The 20,429-nt window shown below is 44.6% G+C and overlaps 1 protein-coding gene across 1 annotated transcript in view; it reads left to right on the forward strand.

Annotated features, from left to right (window-relative positions):
• The window catches only part of LOC119966210 (serum paraoxonase/arylesterase 2-like), an 88,599-nt gene extending 78,400 nt beyond the window's left edge, over nucleotides 1-10,199 (forward strand). Inside the window, exon 9 of the mRNA XM_038797546.1 lies at nucleotides 8,363-10,199. Within this exon, the coding sequence (XP_038653474.1) occupies nucleotides 8,363-8,533 (171 nt within the window). The 3' untranslated portion in view covers nucleotides 8,534-10,199. The remainder of the gene's footprint in view (nucleotides 1-8,362) is intronic.
• The last annotated feature ends 10,230 nt before the right edge of the window (nucleotides 10,200-20,429 follow it).

Genomic DNA, 20,429 nt, shown 5'->3' on the forward strand with positions numbered 1-20,429 from the left:
CTAGCGAAAAAAAGAAATACCTCTCCTGTGGGTGCAGAAATCTCCACTGGTCCGCCCCTCCAATCTCCTTCATAAACACAGCCAACCAGAAGGGAGTCAGCAAACGTCACTGTTGGAACCTTCTGGTTCAACAATGTTTTCAAGGGCCCCCCAACCCTCAGTATTAACTGGTTTGTATCCAAATCTGGTATGGTAGCCAACATAATCTTCATGAATCCTACATCGTCCCAATTTGGGGTGTATATGCTAACCAGCACCACCAACCTTCCCTCCAACGCACAGTTAATTATTACATACCCACCCCCCTGATCCGTCACCACCTTCTCCATTTGGAACCTCACCCTTTTACCCAACAGTATAGCTACGCCTCCAGGCCCTGCTATCAAAGTCCGAGTGGAATACCTGTATTACCCAAACCTTCCACAGCCTCACCTGGTTCTTCACCCTCAGATAAGTCTCCTGCAACAGCACCATAGAGGCTTTCAAACTCTTCAGATGCAAGAAAACCCTCGCTCACCTCTGATTCCCCCCAACCCTCGCATATTCTATGTCACCACTCAGACTGGTGGTCCTCTCACCCCTGCCCCTCCTGTCAGTCATAACCCCTACTCCTGGCCCCCCCATGTCAGTGTCAGCTACCTGCCCCTACCCCTTCCCAGAAACCCCCCAGCCACTTGCTTTTGAAACCACCTCTCCCAGTATCGTCCCCATCCCTCCACCATTCACACCTCCTAGTCCCATACGAAACCTGTCCATACAGGTTCCAATGACTGTAGTCCCTCCCTCCACCTTGCTCCCGTTCATTAGCAACGTGCGTCTGCTGGTGTGGCAGCCCCTGCCAGAGCCCCCTCCCCCACATCGAACAAACCATCAAACCCCTCCCACACCTAACCCTTCCAAACTCCCAACATACGCTAAACCATCCCTACCCAACCATCACATCACTTAAAAAGTAATAATTAAAGAGCAAAAAAAGAAACACAGAACGAAAAATAAGTAAAAGAGAACAAAAAGCCTAAAACCGTCAAAGTCCAAACTTCATTCAGCCCCAGTCCTTTAGCTTTCACAAACATCTCTGCCATCTCAAAATAGTAGTTTCTGGAGTTGTGTGTGACCCCCCCAGCTTTGCTGTGCAGACCACCCCAAACCTCACGTTGCTTTTCTTCAATGCCTTCGCCCGACCAAAGGCTGCTCGCTTCCTCACCAGCTCTGCCATGAGATCCTGGTATTTATACCACTACCTTCCCACATCACCTCTTGTGGTGAGTTGCCTTCTTGAACCCCTGCAGTTCGTCCTTGAGGTGTAAGTGCACCCACTGTGCTGTTAGGGAAGAAGTTCCAAGATTTTGCCTCAGCGACAGTGAAGGTATGGCAATATATTTCCAAGTCAGGGTGGTGAGTGACTTGGAGGGGAACCTCCAAGTGGTGGGCTCCCCAGGTATCTGCTGCTCTTGTCCTTCTAGATGATAGTGGTCGTGAGGTTGGAAGGTGCTGTCTCAGGAACCTTGGTTACTGCAGTGCATCTTGTAGACGGTACACACGGCCGCCACTGTTCGTCAGTGTTGGAGGGTTGAATGTTTGTGGAAGGGGGAGCAATCAAGTGGGCTGCTATGTTCTGGATGGGTATGAGCTTCTTGAGTGTTGTTGGAATTACACTCATCCAGGCAAGTAGAGAGTATTCCATTACACTCCTGACTTATGTCTTCCAGATTGTGGACAGTCTTTGGGGATCAGGAGGTGAGTTACTTGTCTTAGGATTCCTAGCCTTTGACCTGCCCTGCTAACCACAGTATTAATGTGGCTAGTTCAGTTCAGTTTCTGACCAATGGTAATCCCCAGGATGTTGAATTCAGCAATGGTAATGCCATTGAATGTCATGGAGCAATGCTTATATCTGCTCTAAAAGGAGATGGTCATTGCCTGGCACTTGTGTGGTGCGAATGTAACTTGCCACTTGTCAGCACAAGCCTGAATGTTGTCCAGGTCTTGCTGCATTTGGACATGGACTGCTTCATTAACTGAGGAGTCATGAATGGTGCTGAACATCGTGCAGTCGTCCGCAAACATCTCCATTTCTGATCTTATGATGGAAGGGAGGTCATCGATGAAGCAGCTGAAGATGGTTGGGTCGAGGACACTGCCCTGAGGAACTCCTGCAGTAATGTCCTGGAGTTGAAATGATTGACCTCCAACCACCACAACCATCTTTCTTTGTGCCAGATATAACTCCAACCAGCGAAGACTTTTCCCCTGATTCCCATTGACTCCAGTTTAGCTAGGGTGCCTTGATTCCATACTCAGTCAAAGATGCCTTGATGTCAAGGGCAATCACTCACCTCACCTTTGGCATTCAGCTCTTTTGTCCATGTTTGAACCAAGGCTGTAATGAGTGATCCTGGTGGAACAGAAATAGAGTCCGTGAACAGGTTATTGCTGAGTAAGTTCCACTTGATAGCACTGTTGATGACTCCTTCCATCACTTTGCTGATGATGGAGAGTGATTGGGCAGAAATTGGCTGGGTTGGATTTTTCCTGGTTCTTATGTACAGGACATACCTGTGCAATTTTCCACATTGCCGGGTAGATGTCAGTGTTGTAGCTGTACTGGCACAGCTTGACTAGGGGAGCAGCAAGTTCTGGAGCACAAGTCATTGCCAGAATATTGTCAGGGCCTATTTGCAGTATTCAGCCATGTCTTGATATCATGTGAAGTGAATCGTTTTGGCTGAAGACTGACATCTGTGATGCTGGGGACCTCCGGAGGAGACTGATGGGATCATCCACTCGGCACCTCTGGCTGAGGATTGTTGCAAATGCCTTAGCCTTGTCTTTTGCACATATGTGCTGGGCTCCTCCATCATCGAGGATGGGGGTATTTGTTGAGTCTCCTACTCCAGTGAGTTAATTGTCCACCACCATTCACAGCTGGATGCAGCAGGATTACAAAGCTTAGATCTGATGTGTTTGTTGTGGAATCACTTAGCTCTGTTTATTACTTGCTACTTATGGTGTTTGGCACACAAGTAGTTCTGTGTTGTAGTTTCACCAGGCCGACACCTCATTTCTTTGGTATGTCTAATGTTGCTCCTGGCATGCTGTCCTGCACTCTTCATTGAACCAGCATTGATCCCCTAGCTGTTTGGTGGTAATGGTAGGAGTGGGGGATATGCCGGGCCATGAGGTTGCATAGAAGTCATAGAACAGTACAGCACAGAACAGGCCCTTCGGCCCTCAATGTTGTGCCGAGCCATGATCACCCTACTCAAACCCACGTATCCACCCTATACCCGTAACCAATACAATTCTGCTGCTGCTGATGACCAACAGCGCCTCATGGATGCCCAGTCTTAGTTGCTAGATCTGTTCGAAGTCTATCCCATTTAGCACGGTGGTGGTGCCACAACACGGTGGAGGGTATCCTCAATATGAAGACGGGACTATGTCTCCACAAGGACTTTCGGTGGTCATTTCTACCGATACTGTCATGGACAAATGCATCTGCAGCAGGCAGATTGGTGAGGATGAGGTCAAGTATGTTTTTCCCTCGCTACCTGCTGCAGTCCCAGTCTAGCAGTTATGTCCTTTAGGACCTGGCCAGCTTGGTCTGTGGTGGTACTACCGAGCCACTCTTGGTGATGGACATTGAAGTCCCTCATCCAGAGTATATTCTGTGTCCTTGCCACCCTTAGTGCTTCCTCCAAGTGGTGTTCAACATGGAGGAGTACTGATTCATCAGCTGATGGTGGCCGGTATGTGGCAATCAGCAGGCGGTTTCCTTGCCCATGTTTAACCTGAAACCATGAGACTTCATTGGGTCCAGAGTCGATGTTGAGGACTCCCAGGACAACTCCTTCCCGACTGTATACCACTGACCCACCACCATTGTTGGGTGTGTCCTGCCAGTGAGATATGACATACCCAGGAATGGTGATAGTTATATCTGGGACATTGTCTGTAATGTATGATTCTGTGAGTATGCCTATGTCAGTCAGGCTGTGGCTTAACTAGTCTGTGAGACAGTTCACCCAACTTTTGCAGAAGTCCCGAGATATTATTAAGGAATACTTTGCCGGGTCGACAGTGATGGGTTTGCCGTTGTTGTTTCCGGTGCCTGGTTCGATGCCAGGTGGTCCGTCTGGTTTCATTTCTATTTTGTGTTTTTGTAGTGGTTGAATACAATTGAGTGGCTTGCTAGGTCATTTCAGAGGGCTTTTAAGAGTCAACCACATTGCAGTGGATCTGGAGTCACATGTAGGTCAGACCAGGTAAGGATGGCAGATTTCCTTCCCTAAAGGACATTAGTAAACCAGATGGGTTTTTCGACAATCAGCAATGGCCATCTTTTAAGACCAGATATTTTATTGAGCTTAAATTCCATCACATGCCATGGTGGAATTCGAATCCAGGTCCCCAGGTCAATATCCTGGGTCTCTGGATTACTAATACCACTATGCCACCTCCTCCCCGAAGTGTTTCAAAAACAGCCACTCGAACTCTCCCATCATCACTTCGGCCAACTTTTCCACTGTAATGGGCGTGGCCCCACCTAGAAAGCTTACTCCTGCCATCTTTCCTCCCGCTGAACTCCCCACCAAACTTTTGTTTGCCCCGTTTTTCCCTGGGTTCTTTTTCTGGAATTTCAACAAGGGCCAAAAAACAGCAGACTCTGGAAGGAGCCACCAAATGTGCAACCTCTACCTACACTCCGCCACTGGGAGTCCCTCCCATCACTCTCCATAGTCATGAAAAATTCTATCATATTATGGTCACTCATTCCCAAGGGGTTTCACACAACTGGATTGCCAATGATTCCGTTCTCATTACACAGTACCCAGTCTAGGATGGCCTGTTCTTTAGCTGTTTCCTCCACGTATTTGTCAAGAAAACCATTCCGTGCATGTTCCAGGAATTCCTCCTCTACAGTATAGTGACTAATTTGATTTGCCCAATCTATATTCAGATTAAAATCACTCATAATTACAGATGTTCCTTTATCACATGCGTTTCTCATTTCCTGTTTAATGCCATTCCCAATATCACCACTAACTTTGAAGTCTATATACAGTGCCTGCTATTGTTTTTTTGTCCCTTGGTATTTCTCTGCTCCACCCATAAAGATTCCACATTGTCCACCTTCCTCACTATTGCATCAATTTCCCATTTAACCAGCAGTGCAACTTCACCGCATTTTCCTTTTTGTCTGTCCTTCCTAAATACTGAAAACCCCTGGATGTTCAGTTCCTGATCACCCTGTAGCAATATCTCCGTAATCCCAATTATATCATACCCTTATTTACATCTATTTGTGCGATTAGTTAATCCGCTTTATTGCAATTGGTCTGCGCATTAAGGCACAAGGCCTTAATCTTTTTGACATTATTTCTACAACTCCCACTGTGGCCCTGTTTGAATCTGGCCCATCACTTTTCTTATTCCCCTTTATTTCTTTTGTTTTTGTCCTCGATTCCCCCTCGACTCCTTGCATAGGTTCCCATCCTCCTGCTTTTTCAGTTTAAACCCTCCCCTGCCACTCTATCAAATACTCCCCCTAGGACATCCGTCCTGTCCCGGCCCAGCCCAGTTGTAACCCGTCCAGTTTGTAGTGGTACCACCTCCACCAGAACTGGTCCCATTGCCCCAGGAATCTGAAACCTTCCCACTCACATCATCTCTTCATCCCACTCAGATCATCTCTTCATCTATATCCTGCTATTTTTACTCTGACTAGCACGTGGCACTGGAGGTAATCATGAGATTACTACCTTTTGAGGTCCGACTTCTCAACTTTCTTCTTAACTCTCTATATTCTGCATTTAGAACCTCATCCTTTTTTAAAAAACTCATGTCATTTGTACCAATGTGTACCACAACCGCTGGCTGTTCACCCTCCCCCTCCAGAATATCCTGTAACCGCTTGAGACAACCTTGACCCAACCACCAGGGAGGCAACATACCATCCTCAAGTCATTAAAAAATATATATATATTTTATGGAGACATTTACATATACACATCAAACACAACCATAAAACAAAATAAATAAACAGGGCTGCAAATAATCAAAACACCTAAATAGCTACCCTCCCCCCTCCCACTGTTGACATCTTACCTATATTCGAAGAAGTCGATGAATGGCTGACATCTCCTGGCAAATCCTGGAGTCTTGTTGATGAACACAGAAACGCCTATCCATTCCCCTTACAATTGAATCCCCTCTAACTATTGCTTTCTCACACTTTTTACTGCTCCCCTCTGTAGCAGAACCAACTGTGGTGCAACAAATTTGGCCTCTGCTGCTTTCCCCTGAGAGTCCATTCCCCTCAACAGTATCCAAAGTGGTATATCTGTTTTGCAGGGGAATAGTCAGAGATTCCTGCACTGCCTGCCTGGTGGTCACTCATTCCCTGCCTGCCTGTGGAGTCTGAGCCTGTGGTGTGACCACTTCTCTATATGTGCTATCCATGACACTCCGCCTCACGGATGCTCCAGTGTCCCCAGCCGCTTCTTCAGCTCTGAAACCCGGGCTTCTGGGAGCTGCAGCTGGAGACACTTCCTGCACATATGCTGGCCCCGGGAAATGAAAAGTTCCCAGTTTCCCATATGGTGCAAACCACAGCTTTGAGGTCTCCTGCCATTACTTACCCTTTAAATTAAACCTTTGGAAGATGCTTGATATTAGATTTTATTCAATTCTCTATGGCCCTTCTTTACCTGTCTTCATTACTACCAAGTACAGCCCATACAGATTATAAACCACAAAAACTATTTTTATACTATGTGATAAAAGTTGTAAAGACTTACCGACGTTACCCACTACTTACCAATCAGCTCTCTCCCTTGTAGCCTCAGCTGTTGCAGCAGGGCAAGATCACTCACTGAAGATTTAAAAAGTTACAAAGCAGGGAGAAAAAACAAAAATCATCTATTCACGCTCCGCACCGAATTCCCATTCTGTTTCAAATTCCCGAATTTCAAACTCACTCTGGCTGTGTCTCACTCGGATGTGGATGTGTTCTGTCCCACTGCTCATGTGCAAAGCTCATTGAAGAAGCAACAGGAAAAGAGAGAGGCAGAGGCAGTGGCAGCCAACCTCCGGAACAACTCAGCTGGAGATGAATTGCTGAAGACAAAAGTCAGTTTGTGCAAAAGATCGCTTTCTTTGTTGAACCAAAGACCACTACCAATTCCTGGTTACTGACGCCGTATAGTGTGGTAGTCGCTGGCTAGATTTGACCAATAGATTTAAGGTTGTTGTTTGGTAAATGGAGGGGTAGAGTTTAGGATTACAAGAGAAACAGATGCTTTTGGGTTTCCAGTATTTGAGGTACTAAGTGCTTACTGCTAATGTGCTGAAGTATAAGATTGTTCTTTGTAGTATTTCATTATCTTCTATTTTAATAAATATTTTTATTGTTTTTAAATAGGAGAGATTTGAGTTCTCACCATTTCTGCAGACTTTTCTCACTAATATCCAAACCATGTGAAACCAGTGTTTCAGGTTGGAACATCTCTTGAGCATAACATCAGTAGGGTTTGGCAAAACAGTGTGCATACAGTCTTTTGAACACTTGATTATGAGAGGCCTAGTGATTTTTAAAATTTTAAGTGAGGGGGGAGCTGCTACGATTGGTCAACAATTTAATTTACTCATAGTTGAATGCCTGCTTGTGTAACCTATAAATATTGAAGTAAAATTTGCACTAGGAACATTCCTCTGAATCTGCAAATATAAACCTATCCTGTTAATTATCTTAATGTTTTTGAAACATGTTTGAAAAATATAGAATATTGGCACAAACATGTTATTATAGAAATAGGAGGGCTGTTGGAAATGTATCTCAACATTTAAACTTGAGCCTTTTCTAGATGGATGAACATAATCACAAGATCATATTGTCTATTTGGGGGTTAAGTTCCTTATGAGAGGGCAGCACGGTGGCACAGTGCTTAGCATTTCTACCTCACGACGCCGAGGTCCCATGTTCGATCCCAGCTCTGGGTCACTGAGTTTGCACATTCTCCCCGTGCTTGCGTGGGTTTCGCCCCACAACCCAAAGATGTTCAGTGTAGTGGATTGGCCACGCTAAATTGCCCCTTAATTGGAAAAAATTAATTGGGAACTCTAAATTTTTTTTTAAAGTTCCATAGGAGCCCAAGAGCTAATGATGAATTCGGTTTCATAAAGCTTTAGCTACAGTTAAATAATTTAAAACTGACTTTGAACTGAAGAAAATATGTACTCAACCAGAAGGACTGTTTACTTCAGCTAGGCTTGTCATCACCTGGAGAAAATAGACATTTGTTTTGGTTAGTTAGAATGTTTTAAAGTTACACTGAATAAGTAAACTTCGCTTTTTACGCAGGTAATCAGAATTGAAAACATTCTCTCTATGGACCCAAAAGTGACCCAGGTGTATGTCAACAATGACTCTACTCTCCAAGGCTCATCAGTTGCCACTGTTTATGAAGAAAAATTGCTCATAGGCACAATCTTCCACAAGGCTCTCTACTGTGAGCTTAGTGCACAACCATAGATTGATGCATGCTTTCTCAGCCATTAAATGTCTGTCTTCAGGCAGTGAATAAAAGTTTTTTTGTGATTCTTCCTATTCTTAAACAATGATATTAATGGTCATTTTATTTTGTCTATAATGATAATAAATTGTAATGTAAATGTTTTTAGAAACAAGGCTACTTCCAATGCATTCAATGCAATGAAAGCAAATTCTTATCAGATATATTTGCGCAGATGGAATTGAAAATGCCACATTTTTCTCCATTCACAGTCTATCATTTGAACAAGTGCAAGGATCTAATGGACTTCTTTGTCACTAGGATTAAGAACATTCAATCAGTGGCCTCTGCCAGTTCCCTCTCTCTAAAGCTCTCCCTAAACTTGTCTTATTTTCTCCCTTCATGCCCTCATCAATCCATGCCCACCCAATGTCCCTTCATGGTCTCCCACGTTAGCTGATATTAAGTTTTATTTGTTCAGATACTGCTCCCCTCTTCAAATTGGCTGTTATTATTCCACGCCTCAAAAAAGAAATGTCCTTGCCCTTGCAAATTACAGTCCCATCACCAACATCCTTTTCCTCTCAAGTTTTTGAAAAGCAACAACACATTCAAATTCATGAGTATCTTTCGTGGAGCTGTTTGAATTACTCCAATTAGGTTTCTTCTCCTACAATACATTTCTTATTACTACTTCCTCAGTCTCATTTTCCAGTGGTCCAATGTCTATTCTTGCCTCTCTTACCTTTTATATATTGAAAAAAACTTTTGTGATCTTCTTTTATTTTACTAGCTAATTTACACTCATATTTCATCTTCTCCCCGCATATTGCTTTTTTAGTTGTCCTCTGCATGTTTTTAAAGGCACTAATCCTCGCCACCTTGCATGCTTTTGCTTTTATGCTGTCCTTGACTTCCCTCATCAGCCATGGATGCCTCGTCCTCCCCTTAGCATGTTTCCTCCTCCTTGGGATGGATTTCTGTTGTGCCTCCCGAATAACTCCCAAAACTCCTGCCATTGCTGTTCCCCTGTCTTCCCTGCTGGGCTCCCCTTTCAATCAACTCTGGCCAGCTCCTCCCTCATGTCTTTCTAGTTACCTTTAATCAATTGTAATTCCATTACATCTGATTCCCGCTTTTCCCTCTCAAAATGCAGGGTAAATTCTATTATATTGTGGTCACTGTCCCCTCAGGGTTCCTTCACCTTAAGTTCCCTACTTAAGTCTGCCTCAGTGCAAATCACCAAATCCAGAATTGCCTGTTCCTTAGTGGGCTCTACCACAAGCTGCTCCAAAAAAATATCTTGTAGACATTCCATGAATTCCTTTTCTAGGGATCCACTACCAACCTGATTTTTCCCAGTCCACCTGCATGTTGAAGTCCCCCATGATTATTGTAATATTACCTTTTTATATGGCTATGACTTGAGAAACATCAAGCAATGCTTCATAATATCCTTCTAGTAGAGAAAGTAAATAATTAACATTTAATAATTTCCCCCTGTTGATATTGCATCAGTACTTATATTGCATCAGTATTTTTGTTGCAATTATGTTTTTATCAGTTTCTTCTTATTAAATCACTAAGAAGAATGTGAGTAGTTTACTGTACACTAATGTTTTATGGATGAAGTAACATTTTCCAGCAGCAAGACAAGTTAAATAAATTCATTTTTATGTAGCTGGACTTAAGATGTATGCATTAAATTTATAGTTTCATCTGGTTATCTTACAGATTTCAACATCACTGTACTTTCATTTATAATAACTTTGGGAATATTGCCATCAATATAATTGCAGTATAAGTTTTGGTTGTCGAAGCACAGATACATAAGTTTTTATTTCTATATTGTTCACAGGTTATCTTTTGTACTACTTTAGAGGTGGGTCCAAGACAACATACACTTACTAAAGTACATTCACATATATGGTTACCATTGCAGGAAAAAACGGTGGTGATAGGCATAGAAATCCTAAAATCCAAACACGAACCAGAGATCAGAAAAATGCAGACACTGTGGGACATGAAACAGGTTACATTTATAATACAGAAATGCAAGAAACATCAGAAAGAAAATGACAGTACCAGAAGTCCAAAGATGTGCAGGTTAGGTGGATTGGCCATTAATTGCCCCTTAATGTCCAAGGATGTGCAGGTTAGGTGGGATTGCCCATGATCAATCTGAGGGGTTATGAGGCCAGGACAGGGATTGGCCTAGGTAGGGTGCTCTTTCTGAGGGTCGGTGCAGACTCTGATGGGCTGAATGACCTCCTTCTACACTCAGGGATTCAATGGAAATCTATGGAATACCAAAATGTCTCAAAGTCACAACTATGTGACTGTGACAAAGGTAAGCTTTCCGTCCTCCTTGTTGCCTGGCTTCAATCTTTGACAGTTAATCACACAATCATTCCCCAACATCTCCACTGTCACACACCTGTGTGCCAGTCTTATGTCATTAAAGAATCACCTGAAATGGCTTATCTTCCTGTTATACCTTGTGGCTCTATTATTGGTACTTTCCTATTTCTCTTTCAAGTGCTGCCCCACAAAACTATCAGTTTTGGTCAAAATATGTACACCCATGCCACCCAGGTATACTAGAGGTCTCTTGAACTCTTCACAGTCTCTAAATTATCAGACTGCTTGTCTGATATCCAGTACTGGATGAACAGAAATTTCCACCAATCAAATATTGGGGCAACCAAAGCCGCAAATCCAAATTCTCTAGCCAACCACTCCATACCTGTTAACGGCAGTTGAACCAGACTGTTTGCAAGTTGGTTCCATATTTGACTTTGATAAAAATCCTGGGGCAATGATAAAACCACCTGCATAAAATTGCCTCATCCCTCCCTGTTTACCCTCCTCCCCCGCGCGCCGCCCCCCCCCCCCCCCCCCCCCCCCCCAACGCTCTTCCATTGACAAAACCTATAGACTTAACTCCTGGCTATTCTCTATTCTCCCACATACTATCTTGGCCATCCAAAACCTTGCTGCAACTGTCCTAACTCAAACCAAACTCCATTCATCTATTATCCCTGTGTTGGTTGACATTTTCTGCTAGTTAAGCAATATTTGGTGTCACTTTATTTTCTAATTATTCTGTGAAGCACCTTGGGATGTTTTAAGTGCTATATAAATACAGGTTTTGTTGCTGCTATATAGAATCCATCCCCATATAGAATGTAGATCCTCAAGCTACCCCTGCACCTTTTCAATATTTGCAACCCAACAAATTAGGTAGCGTCAAGCCCCCCCCCCCCCCCCCCCCCCCCAGCTGCCTCTCTGTTGAAATGCCCCATGAATCCATGGGGTCTTGCCCACCCAAATAAAGGAGCATACCATATTTTGTTGACCTTACCAAAGAAAGATTCGGGGAGAAAGACTGGGAGACACTGAAACAAAAACCTTGGGAGGATGATCATTTTTACAATCTGCCCGCCAAGGTCAGAGGGAGGTCGTCCACTTTTTCAAGTCGCTTTAACCCCATTCACCATGAGAATGTGAAGCAAGGGTTAATAGCTAGAACCATCCAGAATGAATGGGACACATTAGTGGAAATTTACTAAGGAGAGAGTTATTATTGAATTCGTGAGCCGATTCATGACTGTAAGCCAAATAGCCTTGAGAAACAAGGAAGATGGCTGGATGACGGAATATGAAATGTAAGAGCCATTGATAAATCATGGCTGGACACCTGGTGTTTTGCTAAAATTGCTATATGCTCATGTGCCAATAGATAACCTCAATGTCTGTAAAATTATGTATTGAAAATATGACAATAACAAATTAATCATGTACTAAACATTTGGTAAAAACAAGTTGTAATCTGTACTGGAGGCAAGCTCAAGTGAATGTAAGGGACAGCCCCTTAAAAACCATATAAAGATAGGATGTTTTGAGCAAAACTTTGGCACTCTCCCACAGGTGTTTCTTTGGAATACCTAGAGGGCTGCTCAATAAAGAATATTCTAAAGTACGAGCGTGTTCGAGACCGTTTCTTCCGGACTGAGAGACAAGTAAATTAGAGAGACGTTCACAACCAGACGAGCAAAGTTTGTGAAACGAGGCCCAATTGTGGGCCACCCGGATTCCCAGATAACGGAAGGTGATCCTGACAAGGTGAAACAGCAACTTCCCCAGATCAGCTCCCATTCCTGGGGGATTCACCGGAAAATATTCACTTTTGTGCAGATACAGCTTATATTCCACAATGCCAAATCTCCTAAGTAGCTTCATTCAGAGAGTCCATAATCTTCAGAAGCAGATCATCCGCATATAAAGATACCCTATGCTCTCCGCTCCCACCCACTCCCTGTTCTATTCCCCTCCACCATGTGGACGACCGCAATGCAGTGACCAAGACAAACAAATGTGGAGATAATGGACAGCCCTGCATCGTATCACTGTTCAACTGGAAGTAACCTGAACTCAGGACATTAGTATGTGTACTTGCGTTGGGGGTGGGGTCCTGTATAAAAGTTGAATCCTTGATATAGATTTTGGCCCAAAGCCAAACCTCCCATGAATTTCAAATGGGTACCTCTACTCAACCCTATGAAAGGTTTTTTCAGCGTCCATTCAAATAATCACCTCTGGCTCGGGCACTGGGGAGGGGGACAGAATGACATTTAACAATCGCTGTACAACTGCAAGCTTTTGACAAAGCCAGACTGCTACTCCAAAATCACCTCTGGAAGGCAGGGCTCCAAACACATTGCCAACAGCTTAGCGTCAGCATCCAACAACAAAATGGGTCTTGTGTATCCTTATTCTTTAGGATCAGTTAAATCAATGCCTGCGTCAACATGGCCGGGAACACCCCGGGGCAAGGAATCATTGAACACATCCAGTGACAGTGGGGTCCACTGACGCGAAAACTTTTTATAGAATTCGATAGGAAACCCATCTGGACTTCGAGCTCTACCCGAAGAGCTCGAATTTATTTTTAAAATAAATTTTGAATACGCAATTCATTTTTCCAATTAAGGGGCAATTTAGCGTGGCCAATCCACCTACCCACGCAGACACGGGGAGAATGTGCAAACTCCACACGGACAGTGACTCAGAGCAGGGAATCGAACCTGGGACCTTGACGCCGTGAGGCTGCAGTGCTATCCACTGTGCCACCATGCCCCCGACGGCATTAATCCGATACACTTCACAACCTCCTCCTGTCCCATTGACTCCCAACCCCTCCCTTCACCCCTGCTCCACCATTTGGAAAGACCACCCATCCAAAAACTGCATCATTGGTTACCTCTCATCTGGAGGCTCTGAATTATATAGCTCTGGATGGAAGACCTCAAATATCGCATTAACCTTACCCGGGGCGGAAACCAACCCATCATCCAAATCCCTTATCTGCACTATCTCCCGTGAGGCTGCCTGCTACCTCAGCTGGTGCGTCATATTCATATTCTCCCCATATTCATAAAGTTCCTCTCGGGTCAGAGACTTTTTCCCAGGGTAGAGGGATTAATTACGAGGGGGCATAGATTTAAGGTGCGAGGGGCAGGGTTTAGAGGAGATGTACAAGGTACATTTTTTTTTTAATACAGAAGGTAGTGGGTGCCTGGAACTCGCTTCCAGAGGAGGTGGTGGAAGCAGGGACGATAGTGACGTTTAAGGGGCATCTTGACAAATACATGAATAGGATGGGAATAGAGGGATATGGATCCCGGAAGTGTTGAAGATTTTAGTTTAGACGAACAGCATAGTCAGCGCAGGCTTGGAGGGCCGAAGGGCCTGTTCCTGTGCTGTACTTTTCTTTGTTCTTTGTTCGAGCGTCGCAGCTGGTTCACCACCTTGCCCATTGAGAGCAGCTCTAATTCCTCCTGGAATGCCTTCCCGCCAACAACTGCAGTGTCAGGCAAACATGTATTGGTGGTGCACCTTCAGGATGGAGATTTTCCTTTTGCACTTTGTAGGAGAATCTCCTACAAAGCGCAAAAGGAAAATCTGAAAGGGTGATGAGACAGAGGTTGATGGATACAAATGCACATAACAATTGACAATTACTTCACCCCCAGACCGTACGTCTTTACAAATTCATCTGCATACTCGGGCACCTCAAAATCATAGTTTCTCTCTTGAAAAGTCACTCGAAGACGTGCAGGGTACACCACCTTGAATCGCACATGACATTTGTACAACATGGCCTTAGCCTTGTTGAATGCTACACGCCTTCTAGCCAGTTATACTCCCACGTTTTGATATATCCTGATGGCATGGCCCTCCCATCTGTAGTCTCACCTCAGGTCCCGATCCTTTTCATGGTAACTGGAACCTGACAATGATCCCTCTGGTGGTTCCCCAGATCCGGGCTTCTGCCTGAGCGACCGATGAGCCTGGTCCAATTTGGGAGGGGTGGCAAGCTGCCTCCCTCCCCCACCATCTTCCCAAATATCGTGCACATACAATCTGTAGGATTTAGGCCCTCCAGCAGTCCAATGGTTCTCAAAGTTTGCCGTCAGGAGCAGTTTTCCACCTTAGCCTTCAATGCTTTATGCCCATCAGTCAGCACCGCCATCTCTGCTTCCAGGGGAACAATCCGGTCACACTGAATCGAGAGTGCCACCTCCACCCCTTGTATCAGTGTGACTTGCTCCTGGACCTTCTGATCCATCTCCTCCAAGGCTACACGGATGGGGGCTAGAGCTCCTCCCATTGCCTTATCAAGGTCCTGAGTCTGCCTGCCATTTCTTCTTTAATCCCTCCACCAAGAAGCTTGCCAGTATCTCGGTTGTCCACGGAGAGGCCAAAGCCTCAGCAAGGGCCTCCACCATTTCCTCCACTAATGTATCTCGAGAGGCTTTTGAGTTTGGCAACAATTCTTTGCCCGTCAGCTGCCTTATTTTATACTTGTCGGGCATTACTTTTATGTGTGGACTTAATCCCATCAAACTACTCAAGTTTCCTCCCAAACATCACCCAAAGGCTGGGAGAAAATGGCCAAGAAAGTACCTTGGTGGGAGCCACTGCGTATGCATCTGCTCACCACATAGTCACCACTGGAAGTCCACCGTGCTATTTTGAATATCCATGATCACTGCTTTGGTACATAGGAGCAGAAGTAGGCCATTCAGCCCATTGAGTGTGCTTCACCGTTCAAGATGACCATGGCCGATCATCCACTTGAATGCCATTTTCCCCACACTATCCCATGTCCCTTTATGTCACTGACATTTGGAAATGGCTGATCATCCACTTCAATGCCATTTTCCCCACACTATCCCATGTCCCTTCATGTCACTGGCATTTGGAAATATATCAATCTCTATTTTAACACATACTCAATAACTTGAGGTTCCACATTATATCCCTTCAGCCATGTTCTTGCCTACTCACCAAGTATGTCCAAAACCTCTTGAAGCCACTTTTCATTTTCCTCACAACACACATTCCCACCTAGCCGTGTCATCTGAGAACTTGGAAATATTGCATTGGTCCCTATATCCAAATCATTGATATATATATTGTGAAGAACTGGGGCCCTGAGTGCTGATCCCTGCAGTACCCCACTAGTCACAGCATTCCAACATGAGAATGACCCATTTATTCCAACTCTATTTTCCAATAACACTGTAGGAGCATTTATTTGTCTAAGATCAGCCATGATTTTATTGACTGGTGGAGCAGGCTCGAGAGGCTAAATTGCCTAATCCTGCTTAGAGTTCTTATGCTTTAAGAAAAAACTATTGTCTAATTCCACCTTACACCTCTTGATCTGTAGCCCTGTAGGTAACAGCACCCCAAGCACAAATCAAATGTTCTTGATTAATAAGGGGACTTATTCATTAATAAGAGGATCTGGGGTTATGGGGAGTATGGGGATGAGGAACAGATCATCCATGATTGAATGGCGGAGCAGACTTGATGTGCCAAATGTCCTAATTCTGCTCCTATGTCTTATGATAAATGATGAAAAGCTGTGACAAGTGGCATTTGATGATGGCCCTGAATACCTCCAAGCTATGCTTTCAATACACTATTTCTAAATTTCTTGGCTATGGCACCAACAAATCCTAGTTTGTACCTTAGCTTTAGTGAAATCGATTTTTTATGAAATTTGATTTATTTATTTAAAAGGACCCAGTAATCCTTAATGACCAGTTAACAAAATATAAACTGATTTTCTGACATCATCTACCTTGAACATGCAGTCTTGTAGCTTATTTATTCACTAAACAATCCAAGTGCAAGATAAATCATCTTAACTGAAAAGTTAAACGGCACAATAGGATGTTATATTACAATTTGTGTAACTATAGTTGTGGACAGTTTGAAATATTCTGATTGAGTTTACCTGAAAGGAAGTCAGAATTACAGATGTCCCAAAGCATTTTACAGCCAATGAAGTACTTTTCGAAGTGTAGTCGTTGTTGTAATGTAGGAAATATAAGGCTAATTTGTGTATAGCAGTCCATTGAACATTATCTATCTGTTTCAGATGGTTGAAGAATAAATATTGGCCAAGATAAACTGCCTTCCTCTTTGAAATGGTGCTCTTTTCAGTTCTCCTGTGGTGAAAACAACACATTGGTTTAACATCTCAGCTGACCTAGGGCAGCATGGTAGCACAGTGGTTAGCACTGTTGTTTCACAGCGCCAGGGTCCCAGGTTCGATTTCCCGGCTTGGGTCACTGTCTGTGCGGAGTCTGCACATTCTCCCTGTGTCTATGTGGGTTTCCTCCGGGAGCTCTGGTTTCCTCCCCACAAGTCCCGAAAGATGCACTGTTAGGTAATTTGGACATTCTGAATTCTCCCTCAGTGAACTCGAACAGGCGTCAGAATGTGGCCACCAGGGGCTTTTCACAGTAACCTCATTGCAGTGTTAATGTAAGACTACTTATGACAATAAATATTATTATTATTATTATTACTTGGCGGACACTTGGAGCATGACTACATTCAACAGCTATTGAACAACCATGCTAATTAGGCAATTCTATTATTAATCAGCCACATAAATGCTGTTATTGGAGTAAGTCAGAGGCCGTGTATTCTCTGGCAAGTGGTTTGCCTTGCGATTCCCCAAAGCTCCTCGCACAGGTCAACAGTGTTGATGGAAGTACACCCGACATGCCTGGATGTGTGGTGCTCTGACACAAGCTTAACACTAAAGACAGCTCAAACAGCACAGTTGGTCAGCACCGCATCCAGTAGTTTAAAAGTCCAGGCCCATTGGCATACCTGCAGTGTTTATTATCTACAGCATACACTGCAGTCATCCACTTAGGGTTTTCAGCGGCAGTTCACAAACCGATGATCTCTAAACAGCCAGAAGGACAAAGCTCGGAAATGCATGGAACTATCTAACACAATGTGATATAGAAACAAAGTCACACATCATCCTGATTTGGACCCATCACTTTTCCTTCATTATTGCTAGGTCAAACGGCATTGTTAGGATACTTTAACCACAGGACTGCAGAGGGATACCCTCCATCGTGTTGCGTTGCACTACCACCGTGCTAAATGGGATACACTTCGAATAGAGCCAGCAACTCAAAACTGGGCATCCACGAGGTGATGTGGGCCATCAACAGCAGCAGAATTGTACTCAACCTCAAACTGTCACCTCATGGCCCAGCACATCCCCCACTTTGACATCATCTCCAAGCAAGGGGATCAACCCTAGCTCAACCAGAATGCAGGAAGGCATGCCAGAAACAACACTAGGCATACCTAAAAACAAGGTGTAAACCTGGTGAAGCAAGAAACTAGGACTACTTACGTGCCAAACAGCAAATGCAGCAAGTAATAAAACTATACAGTTCCACAACCACTGGATTAGATCAAAGCTTTGCAGTCCTGCCACATCCAGCCGTGAATGGTGGTGGACAATTAAACAACTCACTGGAGGCGGCGGCACAACAAATATCCTCATCCTCAATGATGATGAAGCCATTCATATCTGTGCAAAAGACAAGGCTGAAGCATTCGCAACAACTTCAGCTAGAAGTGCCAAGTGGATGATTCATCTCAGCCTCCTCCCGAGGTCCCCAGCATCACAGATGTTAGTTTTCCTCTGATTTGATTCAATTCACTCAACACGATATCAAAAAATGGCTGAAGGCACTGGATACTCAAAGGCTAGAGGCCCTGACGATATTCCGGCAATAATCCCGAAGACCTGTGTTCCAGGACTTCCCACCCTCCAAGCCAAGCTGTTCTGGTACAGCTACAACACTGGCATCAACCTGGTAAAGTGGACAATTGCCCAAGTATGTCCTGTACACAAGAAAAAGAAATCCAATCCGGCCGATTACCGCCCCATCAGTGCACTCTTGATCATCGGCAAAGTGGTGGAAGGGATCATTAACAGCGCTGTGAAGCAGCACTTACTCAGCAATAATCTAATCACTTTGATTGATATTTATTGCCACGTGTACCGAAGTACAGTAAAAAGTATCTTTCTGCGGCCAAGTAACGTACACAGTACGTACATAGTAGACAAAAGAATAATCGACAGAGTACATTGACAGTGGTGCATCAGCAAATAGTGATTGGTTACAGTGCGGAACAAGGCCAGACAAGAGCAGCAAAGGGCATCGTGAATAGTGTTCTTACAGGGAACAGATCAGTCCAAGGGAGAGTTGTTGAGCAGTCTAGTAGCTGTGGGGAAGAAACTGTTCCGATGTCTGGATGTGCGGGTCTTCAGACTTCTGTATCTTTGGCCTGATGGAAGGGTCTGGAAGAGGGCAAAGCTTGGGTGTGAGGGGTCATCTGCCTTTCTGAGACAGCGTATGGTGTATACAGATTCAATGGGAGGATGGCAAGCTTGTGCGATACGTTGGGCTGAGTTCACCACACTCTGCAGTTTCTTGCGATCTTGGGCCGAGCAGTTACCATACAATGCTGTAATGCAGCCGGATAGGATGCTCTCTCTGGCACATCTGTAGAGGTTTGTGACAATCGATGCAGGCATGCCGAATTTATTTAGCTTCCATAGGAAGTAGAGACGCTGTTGGGCTTTCTTGACTGCTGCATGAACATGAGTGGACAAGGACAGACTGTTGTTGATGGTGACTCCCAGGAACATAAAGCTGTGACCATCGCTACTTCGGAGTCATTGATGTAGATGGGAGGGGGGGGGGGGGTTTGCTACGTTTGCTGAAGTCAATGATCAGTTCCTTGGTCTTTGCAGCATTTAGAGAGAGATTGTTTTTGGTACACCATGCAACCAAGTAATCTGTCTCCCTTCTGTAGTCCGATTCGTCGTTGTTAGTGATACGACCCACCACAGTGGTATCATCTGCAAGCTTATGGATGAATTGGAATTGAATCTCGCCACACAGTCTCGTGTGTATAGGGAGCACAGTAGAGGACTGAGCACACATCCTTGCGGGGCCCCGGTGATGAGGACTATTGTGGAGGAGGTGCTGTTGCCTATCCTGACAGATTGCGGTCCGTTGGTGAGGAAGTCAAGGATCCAGCTGCACAGGGAGGGGTCAAGTCCAAGATTGCAGAGTTTGGTTATTAGTCTTGTCGGGATAATGGTGTTGAAGGCGGAGCTGTAGTCTATGAACAGCAGTCTGACTTAGGTGCCCTTGTTGTCGAGATGTTCAAGAGTTGATTGTGGGACCAGAGAGATAGCATCTTCTGTGGATCGGTTGCCGCGATAGGCAAACTGCAACGGATCGAGACCACCCGGGAGGCTGGTGTTGATCCGTCTCATGACTAGGCGCTCGAAGCATTTCATGATAATTGACGTCAGGGCCACAGGTCGGTAGTCGTTGAGGCATGCTACCGTGTTCTTCTTTGGTACTGGTATTGTGGAGGTCTTCCTGAAGCAGGTGGGGACCTCGGAGCGGAGAAGTGAGGTGTTGAAGATATCTGCGAATAAACTGGTCAGCTGGTCAGCGCAGATTCGGAGGGCTCGCGTAGGGACTCCGTTGGGGCCTGTCG

Source organism: Scyliorhinus canicula, chromosome 5 (genome assembly GCF_902713615.1).
Source record: "Scyliorhinus canicula chromosome 5, sScyCan1.1, whole genome shotgun sequence".
Taxonomy (NCBI): Eukaryota; Metazoa; Chordata; class Chondrichthyes; order Carcharhiniformes; family Scyliorhinidae; genus Scyliorhinus; species Scyliorhinus canicula.